Source organism: Bacillus rossius, chromosome 13 (assembly GCF_032445375.1).
Source record: "Bacillus rossius redtenbacheri isolate Brsri chromosome 13, Brsri_v3, whole genome shotgun sequence".
NCBI lineage: Eukaryota > Metazoa > Arthropoda > Insecta > Phasmatodea > Bacillidae > Bacillus > Bacillus rossius.
Window position 1 is genome coordinate 6,851,046 of NC_086340.1, and position 20,221 is coordinate 6,871,266.

At 39.4% G+C, this 20,221-nt stretch overlaps 1 protein-coding gene across 1 annotated transcript in view; it reads right to left on the reverse strand.

Annotated features, from left to right (window-relative positions):
• Nucleotides 1-275: 275 nt before the first annotated feature.
• LOC134538151 (PAN2-PAN3 deadenylation complex subunit PAN3) overlaps nt 276-20,221 on the reverse strand; it is a 32,669-nt gene continuing 12,723 nt past the window's right edge. Inside the window, exons 6-13 of the mRNA XM_063379198.1 lie at nt 17,495-17,653; nt 16,878-16,994; nt 15,392-15,552; nt 12,985-13,209; nt 10,053-10,192; nt 5,729-5,923; nt 4,571-4,733; nt 276-1,144 (exon numbers count right to left, since the gene is read on the reverse strand). Coding sequence (XP_063235268.1) covers nt 1,022-1,144; nt 4,571-4,733; nt 5,729-5,923; nt 10,053-10,192; nt 12,985-13,209; nt 15,392-15,552; nt 16,878-16,994; nt 17,495-17,653 — 1,283 coding nt within the window. The 3' untranslated portion in view covers nt 276-1,021. The remainder of the gene's footprint in view (nt 1,145-4,570; nt 4,734-5,728; nt 5,924-10,052; nt 10,193-12,984; nt 13,210-15,391; nt 15,553-16,877; nt 16,995-17,494; nt 17,654-20,221) is intronic.

The window sequence follows — 20,221 nt, forward strand, 5'->3', positions numbered from 1 at the left end:
TGTGAATATTTGTAATGTTCGAATCCATGTACGTACAACGATTCTGGGTTTGGGTAATTGTGGATTCGAACCTTACCCAAAAATATCAGGTACTCGCACATCCCTAGTGTGTATACTAACCTTGCCTTAGTATTTTAGGAATCTACCCAACTTAGAATTTTTCTTTTGTCTTTATGTATCCACCAGTCATACAATTTGGAGGCTCAAACAAGTGTCCCTTATTCAAGGACTACCTTCCGCCCTTGGCAGACAGAACTTAAATGAAATTATTTGAAGACTTCTAAAAAATATATTATTAACTGAAAAACTGTACATATGTATATAATTTCAAGACATAATCCACATTACGTATAAAGAAAATCATGAGCACACATTTATGTACAAACTGTTGGCTGCAAAAAAATAAATAGCAATTTTGGCTGCCTTGTTTAAAATCAGTTCAAAAATCTTTAAATATACAGTTTTGGCAAAACCGTACAGAAAAAATTAATTATGATTGCAGAATACTTCTTAAAATAATCACAAATCATTGTGCTCACGTTCAGCATATGCACGCCACAAAAAGAAACACTTTCATTGTACATTGTGCGCAAAACAGTTCACTGCCAAACTCGTAAATGCAAATGCAATGTAGCCATTGCAATAAGTATGTCTTCTCAGCATCCGCTTCCCCATCACTGGACAGCAGCGTTTGAAACCACAATTTACACAGTCTTTTTTTTCGCAGCCCTCTGTAACAACTTACACATGCTAGCGTTCCACATCGGCACTAAATCATTAAGTTCGTCAACCTCATTATTAATGTACATACAGCCTAAAAGTAACTGAACCAGTCGAAAGGACAAAAATGATATGCGACTGTAATTTCAGAAAAACAAACCAACAACATACATGATTGATTCACATCCCAAAACAAATTGAAAAATAATTAAGTCACGCCTACGTATTGGTTTGTGTTGGGAGCGCACAATCTCGGAAGACTCGCGGACACAGGTGAAGCAGCTACTCGCGGGCGACCCCGCTACCCGAGGCCCGGCTTGCTGGCCGCGGCGAGCACCTCCTCGAAGGACTGCTCCAGGCAGTGCTTCAGCTCGGCGTAGCTCACCACCAGCACGCTCTGCTCGTCCCGCGACATCAGGCAGATCTGGGCACAGACACCCCGCCTTCCGCTGCTGCGCCTCGAACCATTTTTTTTTTTTGAACATGATAACGTCTTATTAAATCGATGGAACGCCGGCTGCACGCGAGAAAAAGCACTACTCGTCGTTAGAGACAGGAAAAATTCGCGAATTCATTTCGCGATAGGCTAAAATACAAAATGTTTTACCTCAGTGCTGCCTCTGCTATTGGCTCACAACTCACCTGGACGGTCTCTGCGGCCAAATGAGAAACACCCGAACCAAAGCTTCATACGAATCTCACAGGCTGCTACGCTGGAACGTCTCGCAAGACAGCAGCCAACGAGTGGGTGGCGTTTGACATAGTGTACATAGAACTGTGGAGTTCATCCCTACAGGTCATTGGACCCGCAAATTTTTCAGGTCCCTACTCATTGTCACGTTCTGCCTGAGCCGAGCTTGCAAGGACCGGCCAACCCACCGTGCGAGAAAATCTTCTATAATATCAAACAGGTTAAGGTGGGCTTTTTGAAAGCAATTTAAAAAATTTTATATGAGGTTAACACGTAAAATTATCGTCCGTAAACCGACTTTACAGACCAAAACCCCCCCCCCCCCCCCCCCATTTTTTTTTAATTCCTAAGTAGGTACACATATACAAAGCATCTTTATCTATGTATACATACATCACTCTATGTTTCTATCTGTGTGTATAGATATCCCATGCCTCTCTAACTCTATATATCTTGCTATACCTCTCTGTATCTCAATCTCTCTGGGTCTATATCACCCTATCTCTATCTTTATTTTCTTCAAAACAGAAGACGAACATACGAACATTAATCTATATATATATATATATTACCTATCTATCAGGGTGGCCACTCACTGAGAAAACCAGGATTTATCAGGGAAATCACGTTGATAGGAAATGTCAGGGAATTTTTTTAATAACTGGGAATTTTTTGTGTCGTGTATATTTCCGCAGAGCTGCCAACCATTACGGATTTTCCGTAATTATTACGGATTTAACACAGAATTACGGAACATCGCTGGTTTATTACGAAAATGAGGCTTTGTGCTGCTGGGTAACAGAAAAAAATTCCGTTTCTGGTGTGCGTGTTTCGTGAACGCAGTTCGAATACATCACGTGGTTGCGCAGATAACGGAACTAATAAATGTGCGCATGTACTGTCGAAATAAGTAGATTAATTCTTGTGTTTCGTAATAGAAATGGTACGTTAGTACATATTCTTGGACTTTTTGTTTGTTAGCTACTTACATCACGATAATTTTTGTACGGTACTTTGGCTAACCTGTGTTGTGTTAATTACTTTCTTGAAAGCCATTTTTTTCATCAAAGTGTTTTTGTTGTGTCTACAGACGTGAAACTTTTTTATGTTGTTCGATAGTGTTATGTTCTTCAATGCCGGTTGTAGAAATGAAGCGTGTGAAAGAACAATGTTTATCTGGGGCAAAAAAAAAAAAGAACGTTATTATTCAGAACTTTCGACCAAACTATTCAAAAGAATGGCCATGCTTGTCATCTTCAAATGTTTTGGAACGCCACTCGTTTTGTAATGTATGCACGTGTGACTTTTCGATTGCACATGGTGGAAGGGATGACTGTAGACGGCATATTGAATAAAAGAAACATGCAGAACATTTTAAAGCCGCGACGAGCAATAAATCTATATCGTCGTTTTTCGCTACATCTGAAGAAACAAAAGTAACAAACGCAGAGTTATTGTTTACAAGTTTTTTGGTAGAACACAATTTACCGATAGCAGTAGCCGATCATTCGAGTAATTTGTATAGAGCTATGTTTCCGGACTCAAAAATTGCACAGAAATACAGCTGTGCGAGAACAAAAACATCTGCCTTAGTGGAGTATATGGCTGGTGAAACTAAATTGAAACTGTTGAAGCTTTAGTAAATGGACCATTTGCTTTAGCTACAGATGGGAGTACTGATTGTAATGCAGTGAAGATTTATCCATTAGTTGTTTCATTTTTAAATCAAACACAAGGTAAAATTCACACTGTGCTGTTATCCCTTGTTGAGAGTACTAAGACTAAGAATATTTCACAACTAGAAATGTTACACTTCAAAAATGAATGTAAGAACAGTTATCAAAAGTTGTGTGAAAAAATGTTTGAGCGCTGGCCACTGAAATACCCCATTACTAGGGACAGGAAAAATTCGCGGGTTCAATGACCTGTAGGATGAACTCTAGTTCTGTGTACTCTCGGTCAAATGCCACCCACTCATTGGCTGCTGTTTTGTGAGACGTCCCAACGTAGCAGCCTGAGATTCGATAAAGCTTTGGTCGGGTGTTTCTCATTGGCCCAGAGTCATCCAGGTGCGTTGCGAACCAACAACAGAGGCAGCACTGAGGTATAACTATTTGTATTTTAGCCTATCGCGAAATGAATTCGCGAATTTTTCCGGTCCCTAGACATAAAACAAAACACAGACTGCAAGTCATTGAAAGGGACGCTATAATGTAAAGTGACATATTTAAAATGTATTATGTTATTTAACGAACTTCCGTATGTATATAATGAAGAAAATACAGAAGGGTGCTAAAATGTGAGCAATCTCTTTCTATAATATTATATTATTTCATCAAAAGTATGTTGTTTTTTTTGTAATTGTAAATATCAGGGAAATTTTGAATTTTTAATCAGGGAAAAATCAGGGAATATTTTTGGTGACTGTGAGTGGCCACCATGTCTATATTTTTTATCTAATACTAAAGAAATTCATACAGACTTTTCCTATTCGAAATTTTTTTTTTCTACATCTTTTATTCTGTGCAGTTTTTCTTTACAGTGCATGTTTTTTGAGATACGGTGTGCATACATTTTTGTGACTTGAGTCAAGTTTCGATCAAAAATGCTGATTAATTCCATGATAGCAAGTTACATTTCGGTGCTTTATGTTGTTATTAACTTGCATTTCGGTGTTATGTCGTGCAGTGACATGCTCTCCGGCGTAATTTTGGTTTTATAGCAATTCACAGTATGATCTTGTGCCCTAGTGACTGGCAGTATGGATTTTAAAAAAAATTGGTTGTCTGTAAAGTCGGTTTACGGACGATAGGTTAACGTGACGTCATAACAAAAATTTGATAAAATAATTGCATACTTTATGAATAAAATTAAATCATTTTTATTTTAATAATAAAAGAATAAATACTTGAAATTATACTAGTAATCAGATTTTCAAAATGCAAGAATAATTAACCTTAACCTTTATTGCCAAAATTGTTGTTGTAATAAGCAATGAAAACCACATTAACTTTTCCCATTAACCGTAACGAGACAATGAGCGATACGGGACAATGTGCGTAACAGGACACTTTTATGCGTGCAGCCGGGCGTTCATCGCTTTATTAGACGTTGTGACGTCAAAAACAACTGGTACGGGTCCTGGGGGTCGCGACCCACCTTCTCCGGGGAGCCGGCGTCCAGCTTGTTGAGGCACTGCACCACGTGTGCCATGTCCAGCCAGGGCCGCCCGTCCTCCGTCACCTGGTGGAACACGAAGTCCCGGAACAGCTTCAGCATGTAGCGGTCCCCGATCTCCGACCACGTGGGGTCCGCGCACAGCCTGCGGGCAAAAACGCACACACACACACACACGTGCCGCTAGAGGCTTCGTCTTTCATGCCATGGAATTTTTTTTCCCTCCTTTTTCATCCATCATTACTTTTATCCAAGCGCTGTTTATATAATTTCAACTCGATACTTCCCTAGCGTTTGTAGTTCTGCTGCAAATATTTCCAATACATAATTATTACAGTAAGTAAATATTTGTCGAAAATATTTGTCGTAGAATAAATGCAAAAGAGGTATAACAGTTAAAAATTTGAGTACAATCCCTTTAAAAAAAAAAATAATTAATTAGGCATGTGAAGCAGAGCCTTAATATTCACTTAACTATCAACAATTTTTTTGCATTTATTGAATTTTGGAAAGCAAACGTTTATTAGCATCGTGCGTGAAACGTTATATGCAGGAAATAAAATGCATTGTCCTCGTGGGGGAAATGTAATGTTGGGAATTTTAAAAAAAAAATATGATTTATTTATTACAGTTGCGACATGCACATCTACACCTCATAAAGAGGGTACTAGGGTGTACTAGGATGGGGGACTCACCACAACGCCGACAGCTAGCAAACGCCGAAATACACTAATGCCAAAAAATGTCATTGCAGAACTGCCACAAAGGTCAGGTTAAGTTAGGTTAGGTAAGGTTAGGTTAGGTTTGATTGTGGTATTTCGGCGTTAAGGTACATCTTAAGAAACACACACAAATTTATTCAGTTGTTATTTCGGCATTGTGGTACACAGCAGTTTTCTAGCTGTCGGCGTTGTGGTCAATTTTGACGTTCGGCGTTTATGGTATTTCGGTGTTGTGGTCAATTTTGACATTCGGCATTATGGTATTTTGGCGTTGTGGTATTTCGGCATTGTGGTCAATTTTGACAATCAGCATTATGGTATTTCGGCGTTGTGGTCAATTTTGACATTCGGCGTTATGGTTGTTTCTGCGTTGTGGTAATGGGACGTCGCGAGCGGGAACGTCGTGCCGCACACGTACTCTGGCCGCTCGTTGATGGTGCCCAGCTTGACGAGCAGCCGGCACACCCGGCCGTTCTCCATCTCCTTGGCCAGCTCGTCCTCTAGCACGTCGGCCCGCGCGTGCGCCGCGTCCAGCTGCGTGTAGAAGCGCGCCCCGATCATGGGCATGAGGTCCGTCACCGTCTTGTGCTGCTGCTGCTGGCTCAGCAGGTACCTGCTCGCACCGTCGTGCATTCACAACAGGACATTACAAACGAATCCGCACACGCTAAAAAAAGGGCCTCTGTCCAAGCAACCCATTTTTTTTTTTTGAGAAAAAACGAATAACTATGTCTCCAAGCAATCCTTTTAGCGTACGTTAAGAATTTCCCTGGCCGCGCACGTGAGACTCGATCCCTTATAGCACAGATAGTTAGTTGAAGCTATCCTATACTAGAGCTGGGCCGATGCCGATCCCCGATCGTAGTAATCGGCCGATTTTGTTAATTTTGCCGATCATAATGATCGGCAAAACGTAGCCGATTATTTGAGCCGATCATTTGTCTCCTACTGCAAACTTATAACATTGAATAATTACCTATACCTAACAACTTTCCATGTTTGTTTACGGTACTTTTCGGGAAGAAAATTTGATTATTCATTGAAAAATAATAGGATTTAATAATTTAAAACTAACCACACACGAAAAAAAATATACCAATAAAGTAAACAAATACCGTAAGTTTTATAAACATTGAACAGTTACATACCTAAGTATCAATTTCCACGTATATTTACGGTACTTTCGGTAAAATAATTTTCCATTATACTATTTGCAAAGTTATTTATCATTTACGAACCGAAAACTATGTATTTGTTTACCATTTACGGTTAATATTACCGGAATGGCGAATGGCGACTGTTGTTTAGATTGGTTATGTGACGCCAGAGATTAGAGTTACGTGCGTCGCGCGACGGAATTAGTACGGATTAATGGCGCTAGTAGTCTCGTGGTTAATAAACAACTACTCTTCGGGAATTCATCTATTTAGTTTTTTCTCGCTAAATATGGCCTATTGAAAGTTTTGTTTAGAGAAATTAATATTCTTATCCTGTTTAGCGGGAAATAGAGCTTAACTTTCTTTTGTATAAAAACCTGGTTGATGAAAAGTTTTGTTTCCCACAGTAGAACATCGTTAATCCGTGACGCGCTAATACGGGAATCGGATAATACGGGAATCGGATAATCCGGGACGATTTAAAAGTGCAGAAAAAAAAGAGAAGCAAAATTGTCAGCGCTTAAAATTAACGTCACGCGGGCCGGCGGCCGGCAAACACTGCAACGCTGTTTGTACCGACCCTTTGTGTCGCCCCCCTTTCAGCTGTCACATTTGTCACTCTTTAAACGTGAGGGGGATGTCCTGACTTCTGCTTCCCGTTTTCCGTTTGTTTGAATGTTGTTTCACGTGCTGCAGAGTTACTTTCCGCCCGCCAACGCACGGCAGGCGCCTGGCTGGCATTCGGTTGATCGAAGGGGAGGAGGGGGGTGGGGAGCTACCCAAAATTTATGTGTACAAGGTCAGCACGATCTTATCTTTCTCTCTTCGGCTGTTGTAAATGACCGTGAACTAATGGCTAGGCAGTGCCGTATTTTTTTAAGCCGAGACAACAATTCGAAGGCGGCCCTTACCGTTAACCAATTATCCGGGTTTATTTATTTTTTTTTTTTTTACAGAATTTCAATTATCCGGGCATCGGCGGGTCCCAATGAACACATATAATTGGGAGTTTACTATTTTTATCCATCTGCTGCGAAGGCGCAGTAAGCCTCGGGAGATGTTACGTCACATGACCTTGGCCTTAACCCAGCTGCACGCTGGTGTCTGAGAAGCTTGACAAGACCATAGAGCAAGACCTTCCGGGCTTACCTGTATAATCGCTAGTCCGTGAAATTTATGATGTCGTGATTTTTAAGTAATCATGTCAATGAAAAGTAGTTTTGTCTGGGAATATTTCACCGTTTATAGTGATCAGTCAAAAGCAACATGTAATCAGAGGTACTTGAAAGGCTCTAATCGGCTCAGAAGATCGGCAAGATCGGCAGCAGATGATCGGCATCGGCATGATCGGCAAAATAGGTGATCGGCCCAGCTCTATCCTATACAGTGGCGGATCCAGGATTTTGGTTTGGGAGGGGCTTGACCCAGCTGAGGCTAGGCTTTATCGAGGCAAACACTAATACAATAGTGGACCCAGATGCTTTTGGAGGGGGCTTGACCTCCTTAGCCCCCCCCCCCCCCCTCTGGATCCGCTACTGACCCTATAATATGTGATTTTCATGCTTAAACTCACTTTGCCATATTTTTTTTTTTTTTGTAACTGAGGTACCTTTTCAGCATGTGCCGATTCACACTATGTCAGTTGAGACATGCGAAACTGTTGAATTGTTACGAAAATAATAATACTGGTTACAACCTAAAAAATTATATTCTTACGCGTGTGAAAGGAAATTAATCTAGGTTTAAGAATACTTTGATTTTAAGCACAGTGCATTTTAAGATATGTGAAGACATTAATTTGCTGGATTATGTTTCTCGATAATCTGCAGAACGTGACTTAACACGTTCTCTCAAACAGAGTTATTAGTTTATGAAGTGGATGTCTGGTGTAAATGGTGATTTTACCCAGGGAAAGAAACTTTTTTTAGGAAAAAAAAAAAGGGTAGCTGCATAAATACTACTGCTACAAGTTATTTTTATAAGTTTTAAATAATCTTGCTAAAATATTTTTTGAAAAAATAGCATTGTTAAACGTACATGGTAATTAAGATTAATTTAAAACATTTGTTTTAGATACACTGTATGTCTAGGGACTGGGAAAAAATTTGTGGGTTCAATGACCTCAAGGATAGACTCCACGTTTTCTGCACGCTCAGAACCATGGTCATGCCGGAGCAGCGTTTACTAACCTTCAATACAGATCTAACTAGAATACCACACAAAAATTAATGCAAAGTCAAAAGAAAGCTAAACAATGTGATGCTCTACAGAAATCTATAAGTAACATATTTCATCAAATTTTGTAAAATTGTGATAACCAAAAACATTTGACAAGAATGGAAACTTAAGTATCTGCCTAATTTTTAAACAATTCTGTTAAGTTTATTTGGTGATTGACTAATACTGGCACTTCTCTTAACAGCTTTAAAGAAACAATAACAAAAATATCATCACACCAAAATCCTTACTAATGACTTTTTTTAATTTAAATCAGCTCATATAAAAACTATAAACTTTTAAGGGAATAAACTAACCACCGTAGTACAACAAATAAGGTTTTAAATGTCTCTACTTTACCAGATTCAAATAACTTCAACCTAGTAATTTTTCAATTTTTTTCTTCCCCAGAAAAGAAGATCCATATGCTAGGCAATTTTTTTTTTTTTCAGTTCGGCAAGAGTTTTGAGACCAGAACCCAAAAATAATTTAATTCAAATTCAGATGCAGTGCTCGCTTCTCATTTTGTGCCGTCCTACATGCCCTTCCAGCCTATTGGTAAAATCCACTTGTGTGCTAGATATTCGTGGTTTTGAAGATGATAATTTAATGTTGACTGTAATGCACAGTGCATTCTTATAACAAAATAAAATTTAAATACCTAAGCATGACAGTGAGAATTACTTGATACAATAAAAATACATCAGCAAACATTTGAGTGTGTGAAAAATTTAACATTTTTCTATGCAAAAATGAAAAGATAAAAGGTGCAAAATCATGAAGCAAAGAAAAATTGATTTTTTCCCCCATCAATTTGGTCTATAACTTTTAGCACAACTAAGTAAATGACAGTGAATAATTTAAGTAAAATATATTAAGCGTTAATATGTTTGGAATTATATTTTTCTTGGAGTGCTGATTAATTTCATGACCAGGGTGTCCACAGTTAGTACTTTCCTACTAGATCTAGTACTTTTATAACTTTTTTAGTGGTTTAGTACAGATCTAGTACATTTTTCTTTAATATAATAATATTATTGTAACTCCAAAATGTTTTATTATTAAGCGTAATTATATTTAAAAAACTATTGAATGTGTGTGTGGTGTGATATTTAAGTTCGAGCATTGCAATGTCATAATAACTTCCTAAATTGTTAAAAACCTTAACAAATTATAGTAATTTAGTACTTTTTTTTTTCTAATCTAGTACTTTTCTCTCGCCTAAGTTGGTACGAAAATATTTTTTTTCCTTGTGGACACCCTGGTCGTGACCTCATTCGCTGTTCCGTGTTATATCTGGGATCTGTCGCAGTTCGCTACCGGAGGTTCGAAGGCCCGCGGAAGCAGGAGACAGCCCGTGCAACTCACATGATGAGGTTGCGCAGGTCGGAGGAGTATGTGCGCGACACGAGGTCCAGCGAGGTCTGCATGTTCTCGCGCTGCACGGCGACGAGCGAGCGGCACGCCAGCGCCAGCACCAGCTTGCCGAGGGCCGTCAGGTCGTCCTGCTGCGAGACACACACACACGCACGCACGGCCTCGCGCCGAGCTCACCACACGCATGACGCTGGGTGGAGCGACGTGAATCAGTCGAAGCTCCACACCTGACGCTGGGTGGAGCGACGTGAATCAATCGAAGCTCCACACCTGACGCTGGGTGGAGCGACGTGATTCAATCGAAGCTCAACACCTGACGCTGGGTGGAGCGACGTGAATCAGTCGAAGCTCCACACCTGATGCTGGGTGGAGCGACGTGAATCAGTCGAAGCTCCACACCTGACGCTGGGTGGAGCGACGTGAATCAATCGAAGCTCCACACCTGACGCTGGGTGGAGCGACGTGAATCAATCGAAGCTCCACACCTGACGCTGGGTGGAGCGACGTGATTCAATCGAAGCTCCACACCTGACGCTGGGTGGAGCGACGTGATTCAATCGAAGCTCAACACCTGACGCTGGGTGGAGCGACGTGAATCAGTCGAAGCTCCACACCTGACGCTGGGTGGAGCGACGTGAATCAATCGAAGCTCCACACCTGACGCTGGGTGGAGCGACGTGAATCAATCGAAGCTCCACACCTGACGCTGGGTGGAGCGACGTGAATCAATCGAAGCTCCACACCTGACGCTGGGTGGAGCGACGTGAATCAATCGAAGCTCAACACCTGACGCTGGGTGGAGCGACGCAAACCAATCGAAGCTCCTTTCAATACTATACATATATTGTGGGCGTACAAGGAAAACCCACTAAGTCCATGAGATATTCATATGACAAAGTCCAGTTTAATGTGTTTCATGACGATTAATTATATGACAAGCATATTATTATGTTAGATTAAACATGTTTCAGTACCGTATATATTTTACAAACCCATATGAATATAAAAATCAATTTTTCTTATAATTTCATTATATGGACTTAAAGGGTTTTCCTTGAACGCCCACGATATATTTGACTTTACCAGGGAATTTTACCATTTGTTTAATTTTGAAGCTTGTAATGCTATGCATCTGATGTAAATATTCCGAGTTTGTCGCAAAGCTTTGAAAACGTTGGAAAACCTAACATTCACTTATGAAATTATTTAGTTTTATTTGTGTTGTAAACTTTTGGCACAAATAAAGTTGGTTACTTAAAAAAAATTAAAAGGTGGCAGGCACTCTGTTTGCTTTTATGAATTGTCAATATTAATATTATGCAGAGTTATTTTATAATTTTTACTAAATGGTGTTATATTTAAGGCTCAATTGGTTAATCACTTAATCAGTTCAAACATTACATACTTTAAACAATTTTTTTTTTTAAATTCAATACTGTGAGGAACCCTGAGATAACCCACCCACATACTGCAACTTCTCACCACGTTTCCCAGGTGCAAGAGATTCTGGTTACGACTCGGCCGGGAATCAAACCCGGATCATCTCGGCGGAAAGAAAGGTATAACTACCAGCTTTTACACACTATTAATCTAGACGATTCCCTGATCTTTCCTAGATTTCCCTGTCCAACCAAACTTTTTCTTTTCCTGTCTCAATATTGCACCATATTAAACTAAAAATATTTACCAAAACACTTTTAAACCCCAAAAAACAAGTCAAACAGACCAGAAAATATTCCCTTCATAATTTACAGTTACAAATGTTATCATATCCATCTATCAATTGCAATGAATGCTGCCAATATGTAATATAATACCACTATACATGAACAAACTTTGAAAAAATTCAATATTAACTCTCACCAAATTAATAACTATTATATTTTATCATGTCCAAAATCATTAAATAAATCCAGAGTTGTTTGATAAGTCTCTCTAACAATTACTTAATGATGAAACCCAATGAGTTTTCAAAACCTGTATGGATAGTAAGACACCTGAATGTACCATAAGAGACCTTCCCACAGACCGAGTGTCACCTGGTGGTGAGGCACAAGGTGCAAGCATCACCTGGTAGTGAGGCACGATGTGCAAGCATCACTTTGAGGTGCAAGTGTCACCTGGTGGTGAGGCACAAGGTGCAAGCATTACCTGGTAGTGAGGCACGATGTGCAATCATCACTATGAGGTGCAAGTGTCACTTGGTAGTGAGGTGTGAGCATCACCTGGTAGTGAGGCACGAAGAGCAAGCATCACTATGAGGTGCAAGTGTCACTTGGTAGTGAGGTGCGAGCATCACCTGGTAGTGAGGCACGATGTGCAAGCATCACTATGAGGTGCAAGTGTCACCTGGTGGTGAGGCACAAGGTGCAAGCATTACCTGGTAGTGAGGCACGATGTGCAATCATCACTATGAGGTGCAAGTGTCACTTGGTAGTGAGGTGTGAGCATCACCTGGTAGTGAGGCACGAAGAGCAAGCATCACTATGAGGTGCAAGTGTCACTTGGTAGTGAGGTGCGAGCATCACCTGGTAGTGAGGCACGATGTGCAAGCATCACTATGAGGTGCAAGTGTCACTTGGTAGTGAGGTGCGAGCATCACCTGGTAGTGAGGCACGAAGTGCAAGCATCACTATGAGGTGCAAGTGTTACTTGGTAGTGAGGTGCGAGCATCACCTGGTAGTGAGGCACGATGTGCAAGCATCACTATGAGGTGCAAGTGTCACTTGGTAGTGAGGTGCGAGCATCACCTGGTAGTGAGGCACGAAGTGCAAGCATCACTATGAGGTACAAGTGTTACTTGGTAGTGAGGTGCGAGCATCACCTGGTAGTGAGGCACGATGTGCAAGCATCACTATGAGGTGCAAGTGTCACACGAAGTTAGAGCGTCACCTGGCAGTGAGGCACAAGGTGCGAGCAGTACCTGGTAGTGAGGCACGAGGTGCAGCGGGTTGGGTGCGGTGGAATCAAAGGTGAGCACGTCGGCGATGCCCAGGCAGCTGAGGCGGACGCGGGAGCCCGCGGACAGCACGACCTTGGAGGGCTCGAGGGTGCGGCAGGCCAGCCCGGCCGCGTGCACCACGCGCAGGGCCGACGTCAGCTGGATCACGTAGTTCCAGATGGTGCTCTCGGGCAGCATCCCGTTCGCCTGGCGGCACAGATGTGTCCCACTGCCTCCACAAGGTACTGCCTACCTGTTTTTAAATAGATGGGTGTGCAGATACTATTCACTTAAATGTGGTACTTCAATCTTTTAATACGTCATTCGTAGGGGCAGGCATTTTTCGCGAAAAGATCTGAATACTCATTTAGACTGCAACAAGGTACACCCGCACCTGATGGTTCCTTCCTTGTGACTGGCGGCCGTCTAGCGAGAGAAGCCGTTGCCTCATTTGACCGGGGCCACTCACGACGCGTTTACTTCCGCACTGAATCACCGTGATTGGTGTTGTAACAATCGGTATGTACCTGGTAGAAACTCGCCCAATCACGAAACACAGACGGTGCTACAGTGTCTTAACTTTTATCTAGGCTCAAAATCTTTTTGCGAATTCTGCATGCCCCTAGTTATTCACTCAAACGATGAAACTAACATTAATGTTAAAAATGTTAGTTTTCTGGAAAAGTAATTTTTGGGTAAATTCACAGAAACAAATAAATGTTATCAACAGCGCTGGTAGCAAATATAAAATGCAAGGCACTCACAGCTGACCGTATAGGGTACCTATATCTATTTTCTCAAAACAAGAGCAATGCGCACATTATCTGTCTTATTCTTTCCTTCATCTGTCTCAGTTCTATTTTTTCTTTTTTTGGCAGAAACGAATCATTGCACAAAGAGGAAAAACGAGCCTAGCAACATACATAGCATAGTGCACTTTATATCTCCTAGGCCAAGTACCTATTCTGTCCTTTTTCAGATAAGAAACATTTCACAATAATGTTTCTCGAAAAACACTGCATTTAAAATTCAGTCTTGAAGTTTTAATCACATTATGCCCTAAGAAGTTTCACTTGGAAAAAAATTTGCTGCAAACGCTTTTTGGCGACTACTGCCTTAGCTGGAATCACAATGCCCTGACGGGTGTGACACGACAGGCCAGACAAACTGTCGTGCAGACTCTCAGCACAATACCACGACAAAAATAACCCGACGATTTTAAATCTGGCCTTCGGAAAATCGTGCCAAGCTAACTACTTCAATTAAAATGCATTATAGAATGCGCTAAAAACAAAGTAGGCTCTTGTATTTATTATTGACAGTTGAAGTGCAAAAAAAACATTTAGTCGTCTGCGATACGAAGTAAGGTTAAGTTGATTCGTAAAACAAAGAGTAGTTTATTATAGTTACAAGGAAACAAGATAAAGATATGTCAGTGAGGACAGAAAAATACTCCTGATGATAGCTGTGCGAAGAATTAAAAAGAAACAAAATGTTAAAAGATGGATTCTAAAATAACGTCTTTAACCTTAAACACGATGATATCTGTTTATGTTTATACAAACAGACTGAGGCAAGCTACAAATTTTTCAATTCACCCACACGTAAAACGAAATTACACTTTTCAGCAAAAAGATTTATGAAGTAGGTAAATATTTTTTGAAATTTAGTTCTGTACTGTTTCCTTTTCATTGCCGTTTTCTTTTTTCTGTCGGGCAGCCCGAAACGACGAAATTAGAAATATAAATCTATTCCTTGCGGGCCGTCGGGGTGCGTATTTTGTCGGGCTGACGTCACGGCGGGCTTGTATTTCATTGGCTGTTGAACTTGACGGGCCTGTCGTGCCAGGGCCGTCGGGGCACTGCGATTCCAGCATCAGAGGTAACTAAACCAACCAGATATACTAGGAAAGGAATAAACATGGTCTACAGTAAAGAACCATCACAGCATTCCTCTCGAGTGGCTTCAAGAGCCCGTGGAAAACCCGAGTCAGGGTGGCCGAAGTGGGATTAGGCTCCGTGCGACTCGCACCGTTAATCATCATACAATGCAACGTCTTGACCGGAAAACTATTGAACCCTAGGACAAAGATGGCGTATTTCGGTTTCTGTTTCTCCCTATTAACAAACGGCACAGTGATGTCTCATTTACAATGTACTTTAACAAAAAAAAAAAAAAAAAAACCTCAATTTTGGCAACCAAATAACAACAAAACTTTATAATGGACTTTTACTAAATGTATAGAACATGTTGTAGGTACTTGGAAAGTGACAGTTATTTTTAAGGGCAGTACTTTGTAACGAGATTACACTACAGTTGTTATAAATCTGAATAAAATCATATGGTTTAGAAGGTTTGGGTGTGAAATCAAACGCGAGCGAGTCGCTACCTGGTGCCGCAGCAGGGTGTTCTTCTGGTGGCTGTACGGCCGCGGGGCGCCCGGGTCCGACGAGAAGGGGTCCGCGTAGCCGTTGGACGGCTCCCCCGGCGCGAAGTGGGTCGCCAGCAGCGTCTCGCTGCCCGGGTGGTAGTCGTACACGAACACGATCGCTGGAACCACCCCCGCGCCCCCCCCGGGCGACGCCGTGGTCACTCTGCGGCTCCCGCAAGTGCGCGGGGGAACTACGGGCAAGACTCGTTCCAGGGAGTCGGAAAGACGCACGCTTGGATCCCAGATCGCAACCTCTTCTGATGTTCATTACTGAACAGATTTTCTTAAAGACTTCAAAAATATTAATTCCTAAAATTCAACAATTTCACAGCGAAAACTATCAACATCATGCAATGCATTCATTATGAATTATACACCTAACCAGGTTAACAATTTCACTAATTAAATTAATCATCATACAATGCAACGTTTTGACCGGAATACTATTGAACCCTAGGACCAAGATGGCGTCTTTTGGTTTCTGTTTCTCCCTATTAACAAACAGCACAGTGATAATCTCATTTACAATGTACTTTAAAACAAAAAACCTAAATTTTGGTACCAAATAACATAATTTTATAATTTACTTTTACTAAATGTATAGAACATCTTGTAGGGACTTATAAATACAGTACATACGTGAAAGTTATGGTTATTTTTAAGGGCAGTTCTTTGCAATGAGATTACACCACAGTTGTTATAAATCTGAAAACTTGTATGGTTTTGAAGGCTGGGAGTGAAATCCAACTTCATTTCAACACATCATAAATGGAAAGATAGCTGTTAATCTCAGCTGTGCGATTGTAGGAAAACTATAATGTATCAGCAAGGAAAAAAACAATAACATCAGGTGATGAAGTTTATCAATATACGTAAATTGTTTTAAAAGCAAATGCAGTTACCTACTATGTTACCCATATTCTAACACAAATTTTGATTAAAGAGTTACACAGTTTCACGAAAATGTCCTAATATTGCTAGTAACTGTCCATCAAGCACCAAAAACTTAGAATGTTCATACAAACAAAAATTCACGATTTTTAAATTAAAATACTATTTTTTTACAATATTTCACACAGCAAACACTATCTAATTCTTCATATTTGTTGCAAATGGCTAATAAACAATTATTATTCTTTGACATGCATAGTTTTAACATTTCAGTATAAAACAAAGCAAATACGTACTAGATGCATGAACATGGTAATTACTTGTAATATTTAAACCAGTATGAATTTAATTCTTTACTGCTCTCTGACAAATTTTGATAAATGTAATACAAAAGTTCCCCAAAATATCAGAAATCTTTATACTTTATAAATTTTTTGTTCAGAATTTTCATTTCTTCATACATAAGAGTTTCCAGATGCATATCAACTGTATTAAAGATTACAATAAAAGTTAAATATGAACACCTTACATCCTGCTGCGATTTCATACTCACAGTAGTCACCAAATGCTTTCGTCGTGAATACTTCCCGTAGCTGAACAATGTTGGAATGCTGTAAACGTTTCCACATATCCACTAGGACCATACATTTCGTGTTAGGCAAGCGAAAACCTGAAAATTTTCCACATAACTTTGTCATCATTGGAAGCACACCCTCTAGCATACTTTGCAAACTAAAAAGTTAAAAAAAAAAATAATAATTTGTAAAACAATCAACAGATAGCTTACACAAGCAATATACTACATAATTAGGGACCGGAAAAATTTGCGGGTTCAATGACCTGTATAGGATGAACTCCATAGTTCTACGTACACTCTGTCAAATGCCACCCACTCATTGGCTGCTGTCTTGTGAGACGTTCCAGCGTAGCAGCCTGTGATTCGATAAAGCTTTGGTCGGGTGTTTCTCATTGGCCCAGAGTCATCCAGGTGAGTTGTGAAAACCAATAGCAGAGGCAGCACTGAGGTACAACAATTTGTATTTTAGCCTATCGCGAAATGAATTCGCGAATTTTCCCGGTCTCTATACATAATACTAAACAATTTGAGACGAATATAGTCTATAGTTATCTGGTATGCCGGGAAGCACGGAGCCAGCGGAACAGGCGTACCATGCACTCTCCGCAGGCAGCACCGCAGGCCAGTCTTGATGTTGGTAGCCTTGTACGTGGACGTGGGGTAGCCCAGCAGCTGGCTCTTGTGCAGGGAGTTGGCGGGGAGCGGCTCCAGGGGGCACAGCTCATGGTACGTGTCTATCTCGCACGGTATGTCTGCACAGCGACAAATATAACGGTAAATATGTAGTTGGGCGATATGCGTTAAAAAAAAAATTTTAAATCCGAAAATACTTTTATTCTATTCTCTTTAACTTCCTCTTTTCATTAAACCCGGAAGGGATAAGAAAATCCAAATACTTTGGGAGATATCAAATTTTTTAACTTCATCACAATACCTGGGCATCCATGCGGCATTCAAAATTGTTTCTTGTTTACGAATTCATGTTCTGTCGGAGATATCGCGACGTAGGTGAACGACTACATCATTTTCTACTAATGGCAAAGGAATTGTACCCGCCTCTAACTTAGGTGAGTTTTTAACGTTTCAAATTTTAATGTTTTATTTGTTATTTGGATATTGTTGCGCAAGTAATAAGTAAAAATAAAATTACGTGAGTTCCTACTGTTCATCCTTTGTCCCGGTTTGTTTTAAAGAGCATAGAATAAAAGTATTTTCTGATTTTAAAAATTTTTTTTAACACATATCGCCCAACTACATATTTACCAATATAATATAAAGACAGGTAGAAAATGAATTATCTATTTTATAAAATAATTGAGATAAATTTTAACTAATGGTAAAAATCAATAATTAAGCTGAATGTTTATTCTAATTTATTAATTTTTATTATTCAGTAAATAATAATGTAGCAATTTATAATGCATAATGCATTAAATCATACGTACGGGAACAAAACCCCATCCGCATAAATACACTCGGAAATATTATGGAACACAATTTCTAACACTTATGTTCACAATCAGCACCGGGCTGCCACTAAAACCCCTACAACATTCAACACTGGCGTGACAAACCCATGGGCCCATTAATGACACTCAATCTGCGACGGACGCCATGGTTAGACATCGCTAAAATTGGTTTTTTATTATTTTCATTATCTTGTTTGTTTTTGAAATAGGAAATTTTAGTTTTATATCACTGTTATAAATTATTTTTCAGTAGTTAAAATGGTTTGTAAGTACTTGTTTGAACACAATATTCTATATTTTAAGAAAATATGTTTACAAGATGCTAACAAAATAACTTATTTACAATAGGAATGAATGAACTATCACCAAAAATAACTAGTTATTCACGAGTTTTCGTTGTTAAAGACTGCCACGTAAATTGTATCTTTGTTCATCAATATTATTAACACATTTTTTGCTAGTTTCATCTGGAATTTTAAACATTTATTTACATTTTTATATTTATATATTTTAAGTCACATCTGTTTTGTCATAGATATATACAGCAAGTAAGCTGCTACTGTATAACGTGGTGTTGGATCGATTATGACTACTGATTTATACGCTATTGAAACTAAGATAATTACAGGAAAGCACCAGTACAACGAACTTCAGTTAAACGAACACTTCACTTAACCGAACTCATTGTTTGGTCCCGCCAAAAATGTATATAATAACCTTGAATTTTATTTCATCTTAACGAATTTTACGACGGTCCGTTTCTTCGTGAAACAAAAATATTCACTTGAACGAACAACCTTGAGGCAAATTATGAAAAAAATTACCATCCAAAAACTTGTTCTTTATTTTTAATTTTCTTATTCAAACGTAACAGCGTGTACGTAAACAAAAACAATGACGGAACTAGTATGTGTGCGCACGTACTATCGAAATTAGTAGATTAATTCTCGTGTTTTGAAATAATATTGGAATGTTATTACGTCCGTTGTATGATACAACTAGTACATATTCTCGGATTTTTCGTTTTTTGGCTACTTACATTACGATAATTTTTGTACGGTACTTTGGCTAACCTGTGTTTTAATTTATTTTTTGAAAGTCATTTTTTTCATCACAGTCCATAGTGTTTTTGTCGTGTCTACAGGCGTGAAATTTTTTACGTTTTTCAATAGTGTTGTGTTCTTCAGTGCCGGTTGTAGAAATGAAGCGTGTGACAGAACAAAAGTGTATATGGGGGAGAAAAAAAATAACGCAATTCATCAAAACTTTCGACCTAAGACCTAACTATTCAAAAGAATGACGATGCTTGTCATCTTCAAATGTTTTGGAACACCATGCGTTTTGTAATGTATGCACGTGTGACTTTTCGATTGCACACGTTGGAAGGGATGACTGCATAGGGCACATTGAATTAAAGAAACATGCGGAATATTTTATAGTCATGACGAGCAATAAATCCATATCGTAGTTTTTTCGCTACATCTGAAGAAACAAAAGTAACTAACGCAGAGTTATTGTTTACAAGTTCTGTTGTTTGTTTATAAGACAGTTCTTATCCAACCAGGATAAAAGAAGCAAATAAAAAGACAATTGTTCAAAAGTATAACTTTGCATACTTTGAATTGAAGGTTGAAAATTTCCTGTAAAATTATTGACATTTCTTACATATTCAGATGATTGTATTGTTCAAATCGTTTTTTCTTCTTTGATTCATTAATTTTCATTGTATTCATATGCATAGGCCTACATTTTTCATTTTTTTTTTTTGCATATTATTGTCCTTATTTTATCTTGTGTGTGTCATAATTCCTCAGGAAAAATTTATCGTACATGTACTTTTTCCATATAATT